This window comes from Colius striatus, chromosome 7, assembly GCF_028858725.1.
Source record: "Colius striatus isolate bColStr4 chromosome 7, bColStr4.1.hap1, whole genome shotgun sequence".
Taxonomy (NCBI): domain Eukaryota; kingdom Metazoa; phylum Chordata; class Aves; order Coliiformes; family Coliidae; genus Colius; species Colius striatus.
In genome coordinates this window covers 23,046,593-23,071,715 of record NC_084765.1, presented here as the reverse complement: position 1 = coordinate 23,071,715, position 25,123 = coordinate 23,046,593, and the positions used below count along the sequence as shown (strand labels likewise).

General features: G+C 34.9%; 1 protein-coding gene across 4 annotated transcripts in view; it reads left to right on the top strand.

Annotated features, from left to right (window-relative positions):
• WDR72 (WD repeat domain 72) overlaps positions 1-25,123 on the top strand; it is a 118,417-nt gene that overhangs the window by 21,418 nt on the left and 71,876 nt on the right. For 3 of the 4 annotated variants that reach the window (XM_061999431.1, XM_061999430.1, XM_061999428.1), the window contains exons 8-14: positions 64-209; positions 576-672; positions 3,549-3,690; positions 4,185-4,427; positions 4,920-5,140; positions 6,428-6,623; positions 23,325-23,530. In XM_061999431.1, coding sequence (XP_061855415.1) covers positions 64-209; positions 576-672; positions 3,549-3,690; positions 4,185-4,427; positions 4,920-5,140; positions 6,428-6,623; positions 23,325-23,530 — 1,251 coding nt within the window. The remainder of the gene's footprint in view (positions 1-63; positions 210-575; positions 673-3,548; positions 3,691-4,184; positions 4,428-4,919; positions 5,141-6,427; positions 6,624-23,324; positions 23,531-25,123) is intronic. The other variant, XM_061999429.1, reaches the window with a different exon arrangement.

The window sequence follows — 25,123 nt, the reverse complement described above, 5'->3', positions numbered from 1 at the left end:
GCTTGCATTAAAATGAATGTGTCTGTACTGTTTGCTTACGTTTCATTGTTTTTCTGAGTTCAGGTTTACGATTATTGTGATTTCTCCTTGCTTTGTACTGAGTTCTCTAAAAGTGGTCAGTTCTTTGCTGGTGGAGAAGTACTAGCAGCTTACAGACTTATCATCTGGACAGAAGACGGCCACAGTTACATCTACCAGCTGCTAAACAGGTGGGCTCAGATGGGAAATTCGCACAAAAAGTTCAGGTACAAGATGAACTTTGGGAGGTTTATTATAGAAAATCTCTGCATGTTGCAAATGATCAAAAACCAGAACAAAACCACTTTGGCACTCAAAGATTTAGCTAGAGTTTGACAGCCCTTAGTCTTTGTTTGACACAGCGGGGGACACGGGAATAAGATTAGCCATGTAGAACTTGGGCAGCTGGTGCTGTGATTTCAAAAAGTTGCTTGTAATTACTTGTTGGGTAACTTTTAATTGAATTTGTGAATCTTGGGCATTACTGTTTTCCTTTCTAAAAAAATACGGGTTTCTGAAGGTTTTAGCTTTTTCTTTTTTCCCTTCAAATTATGCAGCAGACTTTCTAAAAGCATGTATCCTACTGAAGGCAAGGTGCTGAAAGAAACTGTCTGTCCTCATTTACTCTGCTTTACTGGTGTGAAGGAAAATAAGGTAGATATATTTGCTTCAAAAATTCATTCATTACTTGTTTGTAGTTACGTGAAAGATCACTAATTTTTTTTTTAATTCATCAACAGATTTCATTTTTCTATGTAAATGATGAGTAAGACTTTATTTCTTGACTTAAAAATTGTTACTTATCAACTTGGAGATGTTCACAATTTATTTTTGCCTTAAAGTCTGGCACTATGTAGCTTTTTGCAGGGGGGAAAAAAATTCCAGTATTTATAGATAGACTAATTGTTGAAGTAGGTTTTGTTTTCCAATTTTGACAAAAAAATGAGTGTTTTTTTAAATTAAAAATGATCTAAAATAGATTTAGAAGCCTTTACTTTCAAATCTCTAAAAAAGGAAAACAAAAAATAACACAGAAAAAAGCCAACCCTCAAGCAAAATGTAAGCAAACTGCTTGGTTCTTGTATTATTTAAAAAATTGTATGCATGTTTCAGTGTAGGTTGTTCCCTGGGTGTATTCATCCTAAATTGTGAAGAGGTTGGATCTGTGACATTTTATCCAGAATACTGTTATCTTGACCCTTCAGAGGCATAATTGCATGCCTAACTTGCTTATACTGTGAGCAGACTGACAGTACCAGCAGTGCATAAATTAGACACATGTGACTCTTCAGAACCACAGTCTGTGCTTGAGAAAACCTACTTTTTAACTTTATCCTTTCTTAACCTTAGAGACTATCTTTTATACTTCTAATTGAGAATTCAAATTTAGGAGAACATGTCATACCAATTTCAAATTCAGAAGTTACTACTTAGACATAGTAACTCAAGCAGACTCAGCTATGTTGGAAAATCTGCATCTTGACTCCCTTTTTGAGTAGTGCTTTGTGTGTGTGATCACAAAGAAACAGGTAAGAAAAAACAATTGATTTAAAAGGTAGAAAATTGATTGGAATTAAAAAGTAGAAAAATGGAAAACAAACTTCTGACAGGGGTTTGTACTTTGGGAAAAATGGAACCAAAACAAATAGCACATTTTTCTGTGTAGCTTCGGTTCTGGTGTTGTTACTATGTCTTATTGCTAATACTGTTTATGAAATAGTAATTGTTAGAAGGCATGTATTTAATTTGTGCCTGCAGTCTTTATCTGTTTGCATGCGAGCTCAAGCTTTTAAGTTTTTAAACAGTTTTTGAAAATACAATGAGGGGACGTTTTTATTTGTTCCTGGCTAGAGTAAAAATCAGATATATATACCTGTGTGAGGTTTTCTAGTGCTCTTTTTTCTCTCTATTCACAACTACATGGTCCTAGAAAGCATTATTGTTGCATAGTCTTGTGAAGCCTGACAAGTTTAGTTTTTAGTTGAAGGGCAATAACACAAGCCATTCAGCTTTTCCGCCAAAAGCTGTGATCTAAAATCAGATAGGATAACTCTTGAAGGATGCCAAAAGGTCAGATATTGTGAAGGAAAATAGCTAGAGAACACATGGCTTAGCAAATATTAAGGTTACAGTGGTGGTAGGAAGCTCATACATGCTTTCCACAAAATGTATGCATTTAAAAAATATTATTACCTGCCCTTTATAACATTTCTGCTTTAACATTTACCTTACTTCCTGAAAAATTCATAGCAGAGCTGAGAGACAAGAAAACTTCCTGTGTCTTAATGTATTTGAATCTCCCTTCTTAGGTTATAAACTGAACCACTTTACAGTGCAGATGCTTCATGTAAAGTTCAATCCCAAATTGCCATTTGGTAAATAAAATATATCAAACATTTAGGGATGTTATTGAAATGCCTTGAAGGAACAGTCAACTTGGTCTACACTACTTAAGTAAAGGTGATGCATGGAACAAATTGATTTGTGCTGATGACCTTTCATTCACACTATCTACAGTACAGGATGAGCTTTTGAATTTTGGTGTGAGGTTTTTTTGTGTGTTCCTGCACTCATCTCCCAGTTTACTTTCATGCAAAAAGCATCATTATTTTTTTGCTTCAAGACAGTTCAATGCGAACGTAAGCATTCACTTCCAAAGTACATGCCTGGTGTAAACTCAGGCACACTAATGTATACATACTTGGACAGTCCTAATTTTCTTGATTTTTGGTAAGCTTTGAGCAACTAGAAGTTCCACTTAGACACCTCACCTGTTTTTAATTGGTACTTGAGAATGAAGCTTATGGTAAGAACTAAACAGGTTGTGCTGGGTAAGTCATCATTAGATTATCACATAGTTTGTTTATTATGGATGTGAAGATATATAATTATTTGTGGTGTTCTACCTACTGACAAGAATTCTAGTCTTCAGGAGAAAATAAAAATATGGTGTTTTTTCCTGAGAAATATACTACAATGATTTTTAGCGTTGACTAAGTGAAACTAGGTAGATGCCAGTAAGCCTGTTTATCAATGATATTATACTTCTGTAGTGTTTAACTTTTTCCAGATGACTGAATGATAGTCATATGATCGTAGATATTACTGTCTATGTAAAAAGCATAATTCTTAACTTTCACTTTTTATAGTAATTTAAGCTATTGTGTTTGTAGCTGTACTGAATTTGTGATGTGAAGACTATCAGTGTTTCACTGCTGTATGTGGGGTATTTTTTTGGTTTTGGGTGGGTTTCTTTGGTTTTTTTTATGTAGTGTTTTAGAGACAGTAAACCTAGGGAGCACTCCCATTCCACTTCTCTGTTTAAGATATAGACTTAGTCAAGGATATTGCACTAGGCAAAGTGGATGTGATCTGAGCAGAACTTAGTAACAGATAAGGGTTCAACTGTTATTTGTTTTATAATTCTACAGCTTTTCATGTAAAAAAATCCTTTGAATATGCAATGAATTGTTATATTATTTTATCAGCTCTTCCATATCAGAGTATTGATTTACTGTTAATTTTGGCAGAGTTTTCCTTTTGTCATGGGCTTTGTGAATGAAAGAAAGGAGCCTTTCTATAAGGTTCTCTTTTCTGGTGAAGCTTCAGGAAGGCTCAATTTGTGGCATGTTCCTGATGTTCCTGTGTCAACATATGATGGTTCACCAAAAGGTTTGGCAATTCTATACCCTTTGGTTTTTTGATGTTTTTTTAGAACTGTCTTTAAGTCAGTTTTCCTGAAAACTTAAATTCCTATGAAAATATTTTCACACGAGAAAGGGATGCTCATTCATTCATTGTGTGATGATTGCCTTTAGTTATGAGGAACAACACATTAACAACAAGAAGTTTCCAGAGATTTGTTATGGAATTGAATACATAAATGTTCCTATTTCCTTACTGTTTGACCATAAATTCTTCTCTACCAGATGTCATGAAGTTTTACTGAACTGATCCCGCTTATGGTTCATAGGGAGGTTTAAAAGGAAGGATTTAGTGAAATGTGATCTAGAGTTGGAATAGTAACTACTAAATTTCCATTCTAGGCTGTGGAAGGGATAAATTAGGGAAAGTGAGAAAGATATGAAAATGTATATATATTTTACTGTTGTTATGAATGTAGGAAAAAAAAAATTCTAATTCTTGACTTCTCACCCACTCTCTAGAGATCCCAATTACAGCAACGTGGGCTCTTCAGGATAGTTTTGATCAACATTGTTCAATGCCAGAGGGCATTATCGATCATCTTTGTGCATCTAACGATGGGATTGCAAGTGCAGTTGTCAGTTCCTCTGTGTATATATCAAGTCTTGATAAGCTTGTGTGTGGATGTGAAGATGGGAAAATTTTTGTTACACTAGGTTTAAAAACTGCAGTAGCAAGACTTCTAGAAAACATATCTTTGAAAGGTAAGTTTTAACAATTTTGTTAAAATTTATCTCAGTCAAGCACAGAAGACTGCATTCTTCCAACATCCCCTCCAGTGATCTCTCTGAAAATTCTCTTAAAAAGAGGGGTGATAGGGACTGAATGAGGAAAAGGGAAGATAATGATTCTCTTTTCATTCTGTATCTGGTCACGTGTTAGTACTACTAAGGTGCTTTCCACTGTTAGGAGTCCTGGAATGGCTCTGGGGATGAGCACCTAGAAATGAGATCTGTGAGGTGTCGTGATATTTATCATTTTTCCTCTAAAAGATCCTTCTGCTGAACGAATAAAAGGTTACATTTCAGTAGATAAAGCTTGGAGTGCAGACCTTTGTCTTTCCTTTTAGGAAAATATCCAAAATTCTTTGATCCTATGTAAAGGATTATTTTATTTAGTCTTTTGAACAAAAAGTGTACTATAAATGTGGAACCACTATTATTAATGGAAATAATTTATGTACCACCTTCTTACAGATTATCTACTTTATAAGGTTCTGAATGGTCATAGTAGCAGAGTCACTAGTTTACTTTATCCACATGATGAATCAGTAAGATTTGATCCAAGCTGGCTGTTATCAGGGGGCCAGGATTCTGTTGTGATCTGCTGGGATATATTTACTGGAAGCATTTTACACCGATTTAGTCTGCAGTCTGGTCCAGTGACACAGCTCTTGCGATCTCCAGAAAGCTACAGAGTAAGTAAAAGCACAATAAATGATACCTGAAAAGATTTTTTTTTTATATATATATATATATATATATATATATATACATGAGAGAAAAAAACCTATCTGGCAATATTTTTATCCTTAATTTAAATCCACTTAATGATCTTTTTTTTTTTTTTGAAAGTTGCTTTTAATATCATGGCATTTATTTCCTGTTAGTTTGTAACTTCAGTGATTCAGAAGAATGATCCAGAGCCAGTCATAAATTGTATTAAAGCTGTTGATGTTCCACTCATCATTTTTCAGATCGTGATTCTGAATTTCTTTCTATGTTAATGGATCTCCTGAGTTCTGAACTTGAAAAGTGTCATCAGTAAGGCCAGGAGTTTGAATATAGTAACAAAAGACTTTGCCCATTAGTGTTTCAATGTAAATGTATATGCTTAATTTTGCTTCCTGGCACATCTTTGTGGTCCTTTGCATGATTATTTTTGTGTTTTATGAGATTTAGAGACTTTGTAGTTTTTTTCTTAAGAGAATTTTGAAGTAAAGATTTAGAAGATTTACTGTATTGACCACTGTGTAATTCTATTGAACAAATTTTGTCCCCACTGTATTCCATGGGACTGGGATTTTTATCTTTTTCCTCTTAGCCTGTGAAGACTTATTTGATACTTATGATATGCCAACATTGTTTTGCAACGGCATAAATTCTTAATGCTTGTAAGGCTCTGTTTAGCCCCTTTTCTGGAAACTAGGTAAGATTTAATGCCTATTTGGATGGTGTTTCAGTGTTCTTTACAGGGCTGAATTTTTCCATGTCACCAAAAATTGCTTGCAGGAAGGGAAGTCTTTGCAGAATCAGATCCATACAGTGTGAAATGAAACTGTAACCCAATTTTATGTTAGAAAAGCCAAAGAAAATGTATTTCTGTCATAAGACCTGACAATTTTATATCACATGAACAGCAATTTGCTTTAAGGTAATTTTTTTACTACTTCCTCTTCTAGGACCACTCCTACTGTATATTTGGTTAAATAATCACTATTTGAGTAGGCTAATTCTTGTAAATAAATGCTACTTATTTTGTTTTAGTTGAAAAATCAGATGAGATCAAATGTCCTATCAGGAGATTTGTTGTAGAGCTAGCCTGTTAAAAACAAGTTGGAGATATAGACTGAAATAAAACATTGCTTCCTAAAATTACAGTTCTGGAAAAGAAGTCACTGGAAAACTTTTACCAGGCTTGTGAAAGTGATAGGAATGTAACTGCTGCTGTTAAAATGTTGAAACTAAAGTTCTTTATTTTACAGTTAAAAGACCACAGCATAGTGTGCTGTGTTTGCAGTGATCATTCAGTAGCAATTCTACACCTTCAGAAGAGAGTATGTCTCTTGCATGCCAGAAAGCATCTCTTTCCTGTGAAGAAGATAAAATTTGATCCTGTTGAAAATCTGCTAATTGTTGGATGTGAAGATGATTCAGTTTATATTTGGGAAATTGAAACAGGTGAGAACACAGAAGAATAGATTTTTGTTCTCTTTCCTGTGAAGTTGGGATTTTTTTTTCACTTGTCTGTTGTGGTGTTATGCAAACCTAATTTATAAAAGACCAAAGCAGAAATACTAACATGTTGTGTGCATTAATTGGAGAGATTTTAATGTTTGTATAAACAAGCAAGAAATAAAATTTTCATATAGTCCATGGTATGTATGTCACTAATAAAATATCTTAAGTGAGACCCTGACAATCAGATGATCAACTGACATTTCATCAACTGAGCAGAATATTTCTGGAAGCTATAAATAAAATTTAAGTTATTCTCTTTAGTTATTTAAAGGATTACATTTTCACTCCTGACAATCCCAAGTTAGAGCTGAAAGTTCTACTTTCTTCAGCAAAATCATAGTCTGAGAAACCCTTTGAATTAGTTGATAATCAGTTATTAGTGGAAGATGATAGAAAAATCTTACAGCAGCATAGTCAGGAAAACTAAAGCTCAGTCATTCAGATTAAACTGTAGATTCTTCAAGTATTTTGAGTGTAATTCTGATTCACAAGAGTAATAAATGTAGTTATTTAGACTGCGACAGACAGAACTATTAGAAAGTGTATTGGTACTAGATGTTACCATGCACAACTTTCATGTTACTCAGAGCTCTGTGTTGTGGGAGAAGGAAGTGCATAATGAATCTAGAACCATGGAAGTGCACACCTTAATACTGTACAAAACAGTTTTATAAATGTAACACAAAGATCACAATTTCCTTTAAAAGTTATTACATCTGGGCTGTCTGATGTGAATGAAAATGTATCTTGTTTTCAAGTACAAAATATCTACATTTAATTAAAGACTTGTTAGAATAAGTATAGCAGAAATTACAAGCCTGTTCTGTTAGTAAGCTATTTAATGTCATTAAGTTGGCACAGGAAATGCTTTCTGGTACTTTTATTTTTTTCTCCCAAATGTACTGAGTTGCTGCTTTAATTAAAATGGTATAGAATAAAATGAAATTGAACTATATTAGATTAAAAAAACCCTAGTATTACAAGTGTTATTCCTATAGCTACTTATAATATGAACTTCAAAAAATGAAGTTCTTTTATGATGTTCTCGTATTTTTGCATTTAATTAAAATATTAAAACTGTTTTTAAATCTTACAATTCAAAAAATGAATTAAAAAATGAATGTGTGATCTTAGGAAATGGTTACATTGTATATAGTGCTTTTTATTTTTCTTTGCTTAGTGTGTTAGCTTTAGTTGCACTGCTGAGAAAAACAGAGTCAAGTTTTCAAAAGCAAATGCTAGACTGAGTTAGGATACTCTAAACTTGTTATCCTACTTCTGTTTGTTGTTTTTTCCTATATAACTTTGAATTTAGTTTTCTGGTAAATACCTAAGATTCTTATGTGTGTTCTAATATCACACGTCTATGTAAATAGTACACTTTTCAGTGCGTTTTTTTCCAGTCAGGAGGGAGCATTAGGTCTACCCTTGTGCCCAGTAGTCTTTCTGGAGGGTTTGTTCAACCTTACTGTTTTGGGATCTTTTTTTCTGTCTTGTCATTCCTCTAATCCCTTCATTTTACTAGTCTATCAGGATAATTTAAGTTCTGCAGGTTGTTACTTCCCTCTGCCCATTTCTCCTTTCTCCAAAAGGAAGAATGTTTCCTTTCCAAGGTGTTCATCCCTCTTAAAGGTGTTACTACATCTCATGTTTATTTCCCCTCTGTAATGGCAGCATGCACTTTTAATATGCCACTAGTATTTCTATTAACAGTAAGAGCTGCAGGCTGTGTCTAGGATGCTTTCTTATTTCAAGTAAATAAAACAGAAATTAATATTATTCTAATCATTGCCTGGGTACTTGTTTTGTACCAATTCCGAGGAAGTGACAATTTTAATCTTTTTCTTTGTAGTTAAGTACTAAAGGTAGGATAGGAAGATGTTGTACTAATTCCCGTTTGTAAATAGGGAAGCTAGAGCATCTTGATGTTCATCAGTCCTTAGTAAATACACAATTTTTTATTGAGAATTTTGTAAAGATGTGGGCAGTTTCCAGTTGTTCTGTCTACATCGTTATCACTGTTTTAAAACTCATGTTGAAAAGAGTTGAGAAATTTAGGCATGTGAAATCTTGTTATTGAATGTTTTCTTTTACTTCACACCTAAAAAATGCACTGCTCAAATGTGTAACTGTAGGTATGCTGTTATGTAAGTACATATCAATTTTAGAGTGAGACATCCTTGAAGGTCTATATACCTAAGTGTTTATTAGCATTTCTTTTGAACTTTTTAACCAGAAAGTAAGTGTGCATTTAAAAGTCTGCAAATAAATGTCATAAAGGACCTCAGAATATACTGTTTTCTTATAAATTTGTCATCCTATCTGTCATCTTTACCTTACTTTAACTTTTTTAAACTTATTTTCTATCAGAACTTAATCACTTTGTTCAAAAAAGGAAGCAGATGAGGGATTAAAGCTCTAAAACACTGAAAAATAATAATTCTGTGCTGAATGTCATAGATACATTTACGATGCACTTGTTACAGATCCATCATAGACTGTACTGTTGTTATATTTGTAGGATGCAGTGTAACAGCTCCTCGGGTGCTCTTATGATATGAGTTAAGGTTAGACCTCAGAAAGTGGCAAATCTAAATCTGCCGCTTTATAAGAAATTAGATTCTAAAGAGACTCAGACTCCTTAGTATGTCAATACAACACTTAATTCCCTTATACCGCACACACCACTGCTCATCTCCCAAAACCCACCCTCAGACCAGCCAAACAAAAAACCTCTAAACTTTAACCCAAAATGACTATGCTAATTACATCAGAGAGCATAATTTAATCCATCATGGTGCAAAAAGTTACTTTAAAAGTTAGCAGGGCTTTTTTCTAGAACTATAGAGACATCATGAACAAATACACTAGTTTATGTCAGGGTATGTCTTTGGTAAGACTTATGTTGCACACTAGTGTGTGCAAGAGAATAGTGGTGTGTTTACAACAGAATTGTGTTGCGCACTAAGAAGTGAGGTTGTGTTTTGTTCTTTCACACTTCAGTGTAACATCAGTATTTTATTGGGTTTTGTGGAAGTAGATATTCTGGTAAAAATTTTGAAGTTGTGTATCCTATATATAAAAAAAGAAATTATGTAAGTTCCCCCTTTTTACTTTTTTATTCTTTCAATATTTTTATTACTCTATGGAATCCCTACTATTAAGTAGAAAGAGTGTTGACAGATGATAAATATTCCAAACTTCTGGGGCTAAGTAGTTGCTAAGTAACTCACTCTGTCATTTTAAAAGTGAAGCTTTTCACTGTTGATTTGAAGTAGTAATCTGTGCAGGCCTGAGAAAAGGCAGTTCCCTGTATGGTGTTAGAGAAATTCAGGTCTGCACTACTCAGAAGAATATCTTACAGGATTAAATGGTACAAACAAGTTGCGTTTTGGTGGTTTTTTGTTGGGTTTTTGTTTGTTTTTGGTTTTTCTTTTTTTCATAAAAGGTACCATTTAAAGAAGAAAAAAAACCAACCAAAACCCACAAACCCAGAAAAAAAATCCCAAACCAAAAAACCCCCAAGATAAAAACCACCATCATCTATCATCCTCCCTCCCAAAACAAAAAAAACAACCAAAAAACCCCCCAAAATCCAGCAAATGTTATGGAGTGAATTCATTGCTGCTGCTTTTGTGCTTAACATAGAACATGGAAAATGGCTTTAACTCATTAATTATATAGAGTTGCTAGACCAAAATGCAAATTGATGGACTTCGCAATGTAAGAACTTACTGTTTCTATTAACATATAATGCCCAAGGCAGCATAGAAGTTCAGGATCTGGAGACAGAATTATATCTTAGATGAGACTTTTAGTACTGCTGGATAACTTCATTCTAAAGTATAGAGAATTCTTTGTAAATCAGTCAGGTTTAATAGCATGGACTGTAATAGTACCATAGAGACAAAAATCAGAATATATTTTTACTGTCTCTCCTTTAGCTCTGAAAATACTGCCTACTTTGAAATTAGAGGAAGTAAAATAGATGTCACTACTCATGTATATTGCATATTTAGAAAAAGTGCAGATAATTAAATGTGTGGTTTTTTTCAATTGCTGTTTCTGTATGCTTTATTAGTATCAAGCAAGTATGACAGCTGCAGTCACCATCTCTTAAGGAATAGCTGGAACATAAGAAAATATGCAGTTATTTGCTGCATTAACAAGTAACTTTTTTTTTTCCATTCCTATTATGCATTGGTAACTCAAAGATGCCATTTAGGGTGAATACCTGGGGAAAGCCTACTAGAAAATACTGTAGCTGGCTTACGGTTGAATTATATCTGTATTGCAGGAGAACATGACAGGTTATGGCATTGATCCTTGAAATTGGCCTGACCTAGATCAAGAGCTATGTAGATACTTCAGATGCCACTCAGTAGACAAGGCATTGTTCAGATGTATGGGAAAGATATATACAGCATCACTGAAAAACCTCTGCAGAAACACAGCAGCCTTTCATTATGATGTTCATCTGTTGGCAAATGAACACGCAGCCACACATAGTACTTCTTGGCTATGTGGTTAAATAGAATCAAGTCAAAGTGGTAGCCTCATGTTTGGGTTCCATTACAGAATTGGACATACATTCAAATTTTTGATCTTTCTGTAATAAAAAAGTGGTTTTATTACTTTTCTGGATATGCTGTGACTGAGGCTTTGACTCTTTAAAGTGAAAGGCAAGGGACTTTTATCAGACTTGTATATCACTGTTTACAGTTAAAACAAACCAAACAACCAAAACCAACCCTGAACACTTATTTTCTTGAATATTTCAATATTTACAGTGTTGCAGAGTCAGCAATAATTCTGTTGATTTTGACAGGTGACTTTACAAAAGTTTAGGGGTATCTAGTATCTATGACTGAGTTACACCAGTTTAGCTCAAACTATCCTTCCACCAGGTAATGAAGAGGATGATACCTCAAGCAGATTAAAGGCTTCATTATTAAAATCTAAGCCAGTTAAACTTGTACAACTGTTGTACATGTACAACTTCTTGTACTCTCTTTTTGTGAGATTGCCAAAGATACTTTATATGGTCAATGGGAAGTTGCTTAAGTACAATGAACTGCCTTTATTCCAAATAAATAGGCATTTCAGAATAGTTTATGCTGAAATATGTTAAATACTAAGAGTATAGTTGACCTCAAGTGTGTTCTACCTTTTCTAGCATGAGACTTCTGTCTGCATTTAAACCCTTTACCTCTGAGCTAGTAGTTCTTGTGGTATTTTGTAATAAACAGGAGGAAGTAGGAATAAATAAAAGTTGATATCTTTTGCCCACTGACTACCAGGGGAATCTAACAGAAGTTGAGAAGTGTGGGGCAAAGTTCATTGCCTGTTGCTGTTACAGGTCGAGCAAAAAAAAAATGAATCCTATCCTTTTAGTCCTTAAATTTACAGAATGAATTCAAATATTCTCTTTGAAGTTGAAATGTTATTGCATATGCAAGTGAGTAGTAGTAAACAGTACAGAAGCCATGAATTAATATCTGTGTAGTTGAATGTATTTTACCTAAATTTTAATATATGGATACAGCAACTTTCCATTACAGTGAAACATCTTTCTGTGACAATAAATATTGATCTAATAATACATTTGGAATATTAATATAGCATGTGTACAGGATATGTTCCAAACTTATGTGTGCTAGAAGACAAATATAAAAATCAATAACAAATTTTATTCTAATTAAAGTGCAGAGTATTTCTTCCAATAGCCACCACTTGAAATCCACTTCAGCAAGGAAATTAGCTGTTATCTGTATGGCTTTTATATTTTCCTAAGCAGCTGGTATCTTTGCTTTTTTAAAAAAAAAAGTAAATACTAGTGTCATAAGGTAAAACAATGAAAAGATTGGGGTTTTTTTCTTGCTATTTACAGTACAGTGCAGCATGTGTACTGAGCCACACTAGTAATATGTAGTGATAGTGAGGAAAGAATGAGTAGACTCTAAAAAGCTATCTAAAAAGCTATCCATTTATCAAAGGTAGATTTAGTATTTCAATTAGTACTAGTTTAATATGATTTTTTTTTAAGTTCATAATTCTTACAGAATGAATTGTGTACTAATTTCCTATTTTGTTTTGCATTGCAAGTTTTGTTCTATCGGTTTATAATATGCTTAGTGTGAGATGAAAAATGGAATAACATCACTTAATGAAACTTTTGTTTAATTATGATAATGTACATTTAACATGACATTGACTATGTTACATTTTTTAATATTTGTCCAGAGAATGCAAATTTTGACAAATGTCTTACATGATGGTAAATGCAACACAGAAAAAGATAGTAACGTGTACCTTAAGAGTATTTTTCTGTGTTCAGGGCTCCTGTATAGTCAAAATTAAGTATATGTTCCCAGTCCTTACTGGAAAAGGTCAAAATCATAAATAAACACGTTTTGGATTTGTGTAGTTAACCATGTATTTGGAAGAATGTGTCTGGTTAAGTCAGATGGCAGATAAAATAATTTGAGAGTATGCAAGATATTAAGATAAGAGGCTGTGTTGGAGTAGGACTGCACTTCAGTACATGAAAACACAGTGGCTTAATCATCCTCACTTGGGAAGAGTATAGGAACATTGCCAGGGCATGCAGGGATGCAACTAGGAGGGCTAGAGCCCTTCTAGAATTGAGTTTAGCCAGGGATGTTAAGGACAGTAATTAGGCATTTTTTCAAGTACATCAGCAGCAGAAGGATGGTGGGGGTAATGTGGGCCCGCTGCTAAATGCTGAGGGTGCCCTGGTGTCTGAGGATGCAGAGAAGGCTGAAGTACTGAATGTCTTCTTTCCTTCAGTCTTTACGGCCAAGGCCGACCCTCGGGAGGCCCAGTCCGGCAAGGATAACAGGATGGCCAGGACAGCAGAGGACTTGCCCTGGGTGGAAAAGGAAGAGGTTATAGACTTGTTGGCCAAGGTTAAGGCTCATAAGTCAATGGATCCTGATGGGATGCTTCCTAGAGTGCTGAGGGAGCTGGCTGATGTGATTGCTAAGCCTCTCTCCATCATTTTTGAACAATCATGGAGGACAGACAAGGTGCCTGAGGACTGGAGAAAGGCCAATGTCACGCCAGTCTGCAAAAAGGAAAGGAAGGATGACCCAGGAAACTACAGGCTGGTCAGCCTCACCTCCATCCTTGGAAAAGTGATGGGACAACTCATCCTGAATGTTATCACTGAGCATATGAAGGAAAAGGTGATTATCAGAGGGAGTCAACAGGGATTCACCAAGGGGAAATACTGTTTAGCCAAACTGATATCCTTCTATGACTGCATAACCAGCTGGCTAGATGAGGAGAGCTGTGGATGTCATCTACCTTGACTTTAGGAGGGCTTTTGACACTGTCTCCCATAACATCCTCATCAGAAAGCTCAAGCAGTGTGGCTTGGATGAGTGGACAGTGAGGTAGATCAAGAGCTGGCTGAATGACAGAGCCCAGAGGGTGGTGATCAATGGCACAGAGTCGAGTGGAGGCCTGTGGCCAGTGGAGTTCCACAGGGATCGATTCTGGGGCCAGTCTTGTTCAACATCTTCATCATCGACCTGGATGAGGGGACAGAGTGTACCCTCAGTGATTTTGCTGATAACACCAAACTGGGGGGACTGGCTAATTCCCCAGGAGACTGTGTTGCTGTTCAGCAGGATCTTGACCAGCTGGAGAGTTGGGCAGAGAACCTCATGAGGTTCAACAAGGACAAGTGCAGAGTCCTGCATCTGGGAAGGAACAACCCCATACACCAGTACAGACTGGGGGTTGAACTGCTGAAGAGCAGCTCTGCAGAGAGAGACCTGGGAGTCCTGATTGATAATAAGCTAAATATGAGCCAGCAATGTGCCCTTGTGGCCAAGAAGGCCAATGACATCCTGGGATGCATCAAGAAGACTGTGGCCAGCAGGTCAAGGGAGGTTCTGCTCCCCCTCTACTCAGCCCTGATGAGGCTTCATCTGGAGTACTGTGTACAATTCTGGGCTCCTCAGCTCAAGAGGGACAGGGAAGTGCTGGACAGAGTCCAGCACAGGGCCACCAAGATAATCAGGGGACTGGAACATCTTTCATACGAGGAAAGGCTGCAGGAACTGGAGCTGAGAAGACAAGACAAGAGAATCCTCTTAACATTTACAAATATCTAAATGGTGGATGTCAGGAGGTTGGGACATTCCTTTTTCCTATAGTAGCTAGTAACAGGACAAGGGGTAATGGGATGAAGCTGGAACACACAAAGTTCCACTTAAACAAAAGAAAAAACTATTTTGCTATTCAAGTGAGGGAGCCCTGGCACAGGCTGCCCAGAGGGGTTGTGGAGTCTCCTTCCTTGGAGGTCTTCAAGACCCACCTGGACATGTTCCTGTGTGACCTGGTCTAGGTTGACCTGCTTCTGCAGGGGGATTGGACTAGGTGATCTCTAAAGGTCCCTTCCAACCCCTACCATTCTATGATCCTACAGATTTCTTATCTGAATACACTGTGGATTGTCTTGTTGCATTGTCTGACTGTTATCACTAATATGCTTTATTAGAATAAATTCAAGTACAGATATGACTCGCATCCATGGTGTCAGAGTAAACAATACCCTACGTGGTGAGGGAAATCTGTCCAAAATGCAGAAAACCTCTTTTTTTCATCTTTTTCAGTAGGGACACCATTATATGTTATTGTAGTAGTGCCATTGTAGATTTTAACTGTTTAGAAGTTGTCTTTTAAAAATGGTTTATGAACTCTAAAACAAAAGTTCAAAAAGCCTCTGTCATAATCTGACTGGCATATCTTTTGCTTTTTACATAGAGAAGAACAATTTTTTTTATAAACAAAACCTGATTTATTAATTTTGTAAATGCACTGAATAATCTTAAGGATAAACTAGTCCATCAGAAACAGAAAGTCCATTAATTTTTCTGATTGAAAATATCTTAGACATTTTTACAAAACACTTTAGATGAATTATTGAATTAGAAAATTATATATGAATATGTTTTTTCTTTTCACATTGTACTTACTGTCTGTTCAAGAGCTATGGTGATCATAGTGATATTTAGTGCTTTGTGTTTCTGTTCATGACAGTGGTGATTTCACTGTATCTTCTTGACATGTGCACTGCTGTGAAATATAATTTATAAGGGATTTTTTATAAATGTTGTAATAAACTTTTTATTAAGTACCTGCATGACTTTTATTTTCTTTCTTTGATGACTTTCCTCACCTGTGAATTGTTTATAGATCTATATCTTTTAATTGTTGATAATTCTATGCTATTTCAAAACACACAGGACAAATTATTAAACAATAAGGGACATAATTAGAGTTTTCTACATAAAATAAAATTACTATAGATAACAAAATAGAGAAAAATGTAGGTATTAAAGTACAGTTATATAACTCTACACTTGAGAGATATGTAGGTGAAGGAAAATAATTTTATTAAGTTCAGCTTTGAAAAGCTTGGTGATGAGACCATTTCTACAGATCTAATTGCACAAATCAGGTTTGTGCATTTCTGCATTGAGTTTTCTTTTCATGTACCTCTGAATTCTTAAGGACGGATATTAAATAAATATCCATATAATATTTTGATTTATCCTTGCCTTTAATGTGCTTTGCTTTCCGTATTTGTGCCCTGCTTGAATCCTTTTGGAATGTAATACTTGCGTTTTGCCATGTCAATTACCACATCTGATCTGGTCAGTAACAATGTTTCTGCCATTTTCCTGTCAAGTGCATGAGCATTGCAGTTATTTTGGGTTCTAACTTCTGCATTTAAACAGAGCAGGAATTCTAAAAATGGCAATGCTTTCTGTAGAATTATTCTTGGAACATTATAGGTGTTACAGAATTTGGAAAAAACATGTTTTAATGTATACAATGCACCAGAGACTTGCATAAAAATGCCTGCTACCTCAATTCAATTGCTATTACTACCTGTTTTAGCAAACATAGCATTATGTTTATAGCATTATGATACTTAAAACTTCCTATATGTATGTAGTTTGACTTTTTTAATAGAGGTAAATAAAAGACTCTCAGTTCCATTCACAGTAATAAGACTGGTTCTATGTATGTCATCATGTGGGATGGATTCTATAGATACCTCTCTTGCTTAAGCAAACAGAAGAGGTTATGGTGCTTCAATGAAAATTGTCATTGTGGTGGAAACAAGACATTGACAATGTATTTCATGGAAGTGTAATTGTCAGCTTTCAGTCCATACTTCAAGATTTAATAAAATACCTATATGTTTCATAACTTCAACATAAATGATAAATGGTTTGAAATGCTTTCACTGAGAAAGACACAGAAGATTGACTGTCACAAGGTGGTCAAGCTATCAAGCACAAGAACTTGAGCTCAAGCATTTAAAAACTACACAGGTATCAGTAAATTAAAATAAGCTTTTAATGAGATTAGTGGCCCTCAAAATATGTGTCTCTGTGATCATTTCTATCATGAACACCTCTTTATAAAAAGTAGACAAGAGTTCAAAATAGTCTGAAAGTACTTCTTGTGTTGTTAATGCCACATTGAATAGTTCAGACTGTTACATAAAACCTTTTCTATTTTGAAAGTATCCTTGCTGTGGAGAAAATGAAATACTCTGCACGTAGTGGTGTTGTAGATGAAATCATTGATCATATTGATGGTCAAACATGCTGGAACATTTTCAAACACTGTCTAAAGATAATCTGTATGTAGTTTTCTAAAGCTCTGTTAAACTATATGAAAATATCACATCAGTTGCAGAGTGTGTGGGGGATATGTTTGGGGTTTTTTTTAAGTAGACGCTCATTTAGTATGTCTAACAACTTTTCTCATCTTAGAAATTAGTGATTACACTGTTCAGAAAACTAAGACTTAAGCGTCATCAGGTGACTCTAAGGAAATAAGTTGCACAGTTTTAATGAAACTCTTAGAATTGTATCAAAGTAAAATTGGTCATTAACTTACTGTACATTGATGCTTTGATAGGTGTAGAAGCAACAACAATTACACTCCTGTAACTCTTGTTCTTGCAAAATTTAGAGATTTACAGTCTTTAGATATCTTTCTCATTTTACTTTTTTGACTCTCCAGCTTTCTCTTTTTCTCTTAAGGTCATTGGTCAGATTCAGATTTGAGTGGGTGAGTGTGGTCTGGCTGGTAAATCCTATGGTTGCATTTCATATGCTGGAGGCAATGGTGTAGTTAAGGTCAAAGTCTTAGCAGTCACTACCTTTTTTTTTTCTTTTTTTTTTAAATTTTTCAATGAACCCAGTCCTTGGCAACTACATTTGGTAAGTCTTTCATGAAACATACTTCATGCATATTTTTGTGAGCTTGGAAGCAAAAAAGACTCTTCCATTGTCATGAACTCTGTTAATTAATTCCCTTTTTCCTAGCTAACAAAGTTTGCTTGTAGTTTCTTATCCTGTGGATCAGAAATCCAAATTAGTTACATATTTCAGAAGTAAGATGTAACTGTGAAATGGTTTTGTGAGAAAGGGGCACCAAGTTGATCTCTATGCAGTTCACTTAAGTAGATGATAATCCATAAATTGTCAAAAGTAGCAAATGACCAAATTGTCATGTGTTACTTGATAGAAATGCCTATAGAATTGTTTTAATAAAGTCTTGTTTGTTGTTTGGATAGTAAAATTAAGCTTATTATAAAATTACCATAACTTGAGTGAATGAGAACACCTGTAGTTTCAAATCCTACTCAATCGGTCTAGTACACATACTCACAAATTCTACACACTCACACCCACATAATATCCTTTCTCTCATTTTAAAATTATGCAATATGATACTCGTAAGCAATGTGTTTAACTTTGGGTACATCGGTAAATGCACACAGACTATGGGCCCTAAACCTTGCTTGGTTGTACAAAAACTAGAACAGGCTCTCCAGGCCAGTGGGGGAGTCACCATCATTCCTCAAAATCGTAGAATCTTAGAATGGTAGGGATTGGAAGGGACCTTTAGAGATCATCTAGTCCAAGCCCCCTGCAGAAGAATATTTAAAAGATGCATAGATGAGGTGCTGAGGGACAGAATTTAGTGATGGGCTTGGCAGTGTTAGGTTAGTGGTTGGACTTGATGGTCTTAAAGGTCCCTTCCAACTGAAATGATTCTATGATTCTATTACTAGGAGTTAATTGAAGACTGTGCAAGGCTTGTATCTCTGCTGAAGGGAGCTTTTCATATTGGGAAAAAGGTTCTAGCAGTTTAACTCTTCTTAGGTCATGGTCTGACCTTCAACATTAATAGTCAGGGCAGACACCAGATGGATTGAGATCTTGATTTCTTTTTCCCCCACCTTCATGCTTAAGAGGCAGCCTTAGAGAAATGGAGAAATTGCAGGGAATGAGTTAACCCAGCTATGCACTACTGAACTGAGACAAGATAACTTCCTGAGCCAAGAGTACATTAAACAATTATCACAATGCAACATCAAACAATTTCTGGTTGAGACAGGCTTTCTCTAAAAAAGCATTTCTGTGAAGAAATTCTAGGTATGCTAAAGGTAACATATGATGCAAATGATAGTATGTATTAAGATGGAAGTTTGCCATTTTACTGCAGTTTATTTGCACATGCTATATTGTCACTTAAATCCCTTTCTGAAAATCAAAGGATGAGGAAACATTGGTTACAATATTTAGAAAATATTAATGATTCAAAACAAGTCATAGACATGAACATCTATGCTTTGAAGTTTAGTTTTGGGCTTTTTGTTTGTTTTAGTTTCTTACCCTTCAATTAAAACTTAAAACTTTCCCTTTTTTTTATGGCATCTTATGTTTTAGAAATGTAAGCCTCAGGTTGGTCTGTGACTTGTACTTGAATATTTCCTAGTTTTTGTAATTTGAGTCATTTTTCAGTAACTATGTATTGATGTAGAATAATAAAAGGTAATGAAGCCTGGAGAAGTCTGTCTCAGGAAGAAAAACAAAGGCAATGTTATCTTTTGCTTAGCTTCTGCTAAGGGCAGAAAGAGTAAGGATAAGTTCTTTTATACTAGGAATAGCCAAACGTCTTTGTATTTATATGAATAGTCAAATATCTTTGTATTTATATCTATACATATGCACACACACTTCTGTGTATTGTAGGTATAGTATGTGGAACATGTATGAGTTTAGCTGTGTGTGTCTGTTTAAAATTGTTTCTTAAAACTGATAGTTGACCATTCTTTTATTATATAAAAATGAAGTAAGATTATATGTATTTTTTAAAAAAAAATCCATGATGGGAATAAAAACCTGTTGACATGGTCAGTCCAATCAGACAGAAGAGTTCAAATCAGGGATGATTTTCATGCTAGGCATTAAGGGATGGATTGTCATTGTCATTCCATATTTCAGATGGTAATAAAGAAATAAACAGACTGCACACACCTCTTTTAAGTCCAGTGCTGTCTACTTCTGTTCAGCCTAGTTTAGCACATTCACTGTATCTTAGCAATTCCTGTTACAGATTTATTTTCCTTTGTTGTTTAGAATAGCTTGATGGAGTCAAGGAAAGAACAGGTGAGTTTTAATGTCTTTCCTTTTGGTGTTTTGTGTCTGCAGCAGAAATCCATTTTTCATTCACATGTCACTGTTACGCTGTAAGATTCAGCTGAGTTACTAGGTCGCAGCAGCACTGCATATGAAGGATTTTCAATACTCTAGCTGTGACAGCAAACAGCATTGGAGCCTGATGATATGACAGGTCATGTGATGTCAGTGAATACATTGTCTTGAGGCACGATAATATGCATGATCTCCCCAGTAAAAATGCAGTAAGAGCAGAACCCGGAGAACTGTGTGGGCAGTACTAACACCAAGAGACGCAATTTGTAATACTAGGTCCAGAAGAAGAATAAGATATTGTAGCAGTCTCTAGCCAGTCACATCTGGTGGTCCAAAGTTGCCCAGGAGAGCGAAATGCTCCACTCTTGTCTGTTGCTGAGACTTGGTTGCCATGGTCACAGCTTTAGAGAGATAAAGACTTTTTTTTTTTTCCCCTGTATTTTGTATGTATAATAGGGGGTCATAGCAGTGATGTTGCTATGTGGAAACCTCTATCTTTTTCCATTTCATCTATTGTTATTTTATGCTTCTGAATCAAAAGCTTTTGGGCTCTTAATATTTTTTTCTTAATATTTTTGGTTTTATTTTTCTTTAAAATCAGAGACCTCATTTTTAACAAGTACCTGCTTCTGAAGTAACCACCCTGCCCCAGTATTCTTTTTCACTATTTGCTGTGATCAGAATGTCTTTGTCATGTATACAGATTTCTCCATCCTGCCTCTTGCTTTAAACTAAGTTTTTCCTTCAACCAGAAGTTGAATACTTGTCACTGAAGCTGTTCCCAGGGAATTAATTCCGATATGGAAAATAACACAAGTCTTAAAAAAAATCTTTGTTTTGAATGTACATGAATATATATGGGAGGATAAAAAGTGAGGCAAGTTAGATCTCAGTTTCTGTTGGAAACATGGTTTTACCCTCTTTTGCCACTGTAGTGTGATAGTTTTAATTAAATGATTGTATTCTGTATCAGCAAGATTCTTCCACACAGTAGTCTGACTGACAGATAACTGGTGTTGAGGCACTCATAGATGCATCTGGAGCTAAGAAAACTTGTTTTGAAGTTCTGTAAAACTAGGTCTTTGAAATTTATTACCAGGTCTCCATATTTCTTTGAAATACTATAAATTTATTGTAATCTTTGCCTTAGATCCTTGCCCATGAAAAGAACATGACTTCATGGGGATAACAACCTTTCTGAGGCACTTGACTACTGTAGTAGTGAGTTGTTCAAACAAAGATGATAAAAGAAACAAGGATGGATATCTGTGTGTGTATACATATAAACTTACCCTTCGTACTGGACCTACTACAGAAGGTAGTAGAGAAAGCTTAGTTCTTCACTCTTAATAATAAGAAAATTACTTTTGGTAACTTTTGTTCTGAATGGTGTAGCGAGCTGTTCTATGGGGAAATAGGATATGTTTTATAGCTTGAAAGACTACATAAAGAGGCCAAAAAAGTATTACCTGGGTGATTGTATGGTTTCCCGACTTCTTTAACTTCTTAAATTTACAAACTCATAATACTTTTAAGAATGTGTGCTCACACACGTTTAGTATTAATTTCATAATCCTTCCTTGTAGGCATCTATTAATATTGTTTTTTGTATTCCTGAATTATTGAAATGTTACAATGTTGGGAGCTTTGTAGCCAGTATTGTTTTGAAATATTTTTAGATAGTTTAACTGTTAAGATCTTTGGGCAACTTGCTTTCCTGCCAGTAAATATTTAGTTCTGTAATGATCCCTGATCATTACAAGCTGTAAGTCCTGGGGAGGGATAAAAAAGTGACATGAAAAACAAATGGAGCGGATCCGTGTTTGTATAGTGCAATATTATAATAATCTATGATATTCAGTTGATTTCATAGGAGACAAAGGATCAGTTACTTTCTTCTGCCCTGAATTCAAAAGACTGTTGACCATGGAAGTAACAAAGGTGATAATACAGTAAACAGAAATGGAAGAGTTTCAAAGAAATAATTTCAGATAAAGAGATTTTTATACAAACATACATACACAAACACTTATCATATGAGATCCCTCAATCCCAGTCCAATATTTTTAGCAGGTATTAACTGATAGAACTTCCATGTTATACATTTTTTTTCTGGTAGCAGTGAGAGGGGAAAATTCATGTTGTATTACTTGAGGCTACAAAGAATTCAAGCTTAAGGGAAAAAATGTTTCATGTTATAGAAGATATTTAATACTTTTAAAATCCTTCACATGTCTTTTGTCTCTGATATTTATAGGAAATGTGCCATTTGAGATATTTCTTATGAGTTTAATTCCCATAGGATATGTGTAGCATGTAATAAAGAAGCTCATTTCAAATGAATTTAAGCTCTGTTTAGATACCTTTTGATGTTAATTATTACTGTTACTTGTAAATTGTATAATAGCTAAAGCTATTTATAAATAAAACTGTTACTAAAATAACTGGATGTAACAGTTAAAGGAATTGCATTACCTAGAGCCATGTAAGTGATGAAATAGTCTCTGGAACATAGTAGTCAGGAATATGAATATAAGGCTACATGTGATATAGGTGTTAAGTGTCAGAGGTAAAGTTGGCTTTTAGGAATGGAAGGAAAACTTTGAGTTTACCCCTGCTATTTATAATCTAGAACACTAGAGGACAGCACTAAAATATTACATAAATATGTTATTGTTTACAGTGTTAATAATATAATCTGTGACGAGATACTCTGTGAGAAGAAAACAAGTGTATGTGTTGGAGATTGTGAGAGCAAGTGGTATTCAGAATTTCCTCTGCCTCTTTTGAAAACTGCATCTGGTTTAAGTTTCTTGTGGCTTGAATCAAAGGTATTTGTTGCAGTGACTTCTTCAGATATTGCTATACTAGAAAATAAAGCTTAATGCTGTAGAATAGACCCTTGTGTAAAAATTACAGTTTAAGGTCCAGAAAATGTGCAATTAGTTGTCTCATCTGTATTTCGTGACATATCTGCTCACATGAAATATATTATGTTAATCCTGTAATACTTGTACTGAAATACAAAATAATGTAGTTGCTTGAAAAAATAAAAATTACAACATCTGTTGTTTTTCTCTAGGCACACTGGAAAGACATGAAACAGGTGAAACAGCAAAAGCAATTCTTACTTCCATTGAAGATTCAGAATACCTAGTGGCAGATGCTCTACTTCCTGTATCTCAAGATTCAAAAAGAAATAAAAGTACTGGATACAAACATTCTAGCTCTTATAAGCATGGCATGGTGTCTGGTAGCTCTACTCATAGAGAAAAGTCTTCAGATAAGGTAAGATTGAAGAGCAATCATTTGTGATGCAAATTCTTTAACCTTTACTGGTGTATAGCCCTGGTCAAGTGGCCTGGAGGCTTAGTTTCAAGTTTATGAAAGCTTGTTCCAGCTATTTCAGTGTTTATGCTTTCAACCCTGTTTTATAGAACAAATGAGGAAGATGAGGGAGTACATTATGCAAGGTCACCAGTAGATCATCTCAGAAGGATTTTTCTCAGAGATTTAGCACCGTTAGACCCTGTTTCCTTGTGCCTCTGACTTATCACTGCACCAATTAGCAGCACCTTCAGAATCATAGAACCCTCCAGATCACATGTTTGTCTTGAAAAAACACATCTTGATATAATGCTACTGGCCTTTCCACTATTGCTTTTCTATGAAACTGCATGTTCCTGTTGGCATTCAATGCTAGTTCTTATAGGATGTTTTCTATTAATGTTGCTTTGGAATAGAGTGCAGATCACTTACATTTGTATTCATGCAATTACATTTGGCACCTCATCGGTTAAAAAGAGGGTTGTCATGTTCCCTGTGAGATACAAGGCTAAGAAGAGATGTGATAGTCTTCAGGAGAGATTTGGTACTTAGCTTTATCTAACTTTTTTTTTAATAGAAATTTTTAACCCAAATAATTGTGACTGATGGAAAATATATACTTTTTCTTTTGAAAAAATAATAGAAGGAAATATCATACTGAAACCAGTGTTAATGTGCTGCTAAAGCTGAGAAAATGAATATAGAGACGCCATATACTAAGAAGTAAGACTGACAATGCAATAGTTGCTTGTGGCCTAGATATATCAATATTTTTATCAGTTATCTGTAGATATTTTAAAAGCCTGTATTTGCCAAATGTAAAACCAATTATTAAAACTTTCTGAAATTTAATGCAGTCTCAAATTCAGTGATGTTAGATAATACCTTATTCAGATTGCAATTTAATAGTACAAATATTTTTCTGAAAACTCTGTGCATCAGGAGTGAATATATTCACTGAGCTCTGGAGATGAGTGTATCTTAAGAGACTATTGCGTTAAGATACCTTTTAATTAATGGGTTTTGAGAATTCCATTCTCTGCAATAAAAAGGAAGTTGTCTGCAACTCCTCAATCCTGAACGTAGTTAAATATCTTTGCACAAATATGGGAACACTAAAAATGCTTTCCCTCAACTGATGTGGAAACAGCCTTCAGAATGGTCTCTGGCCTTTCCCTGGCTTTATTAATTGTGATAAATGAAATTCTGGATGTTCCAAAAGTTTTATAAAGTATAGCTTAATCAAAGACCTCATTCTTGAATTTTCTTTTCTAGTCTTTCCCTTTATTGTATCTACAAATTTACATATCACTTTGAGTTTGTAATGGTTGTTGTTTAACTCTTAATGTTTTTCTTTGACCTTTTACTAACCTTAGTCTGATTTCTAAAGTTCTTTTTGATCCTATTTTCTGAAAAGTCTTATTAGAGCGTAATCCTGCTGAGCATGTTGTGGGGCAGATGGTGCACTAGTTGGCCATTGACACAGAATCTGATCTCACTGTTATTTTACAAAAAGGAATAGTTTCTTCTTGCCTTTTTAAAGAGGAACAACAG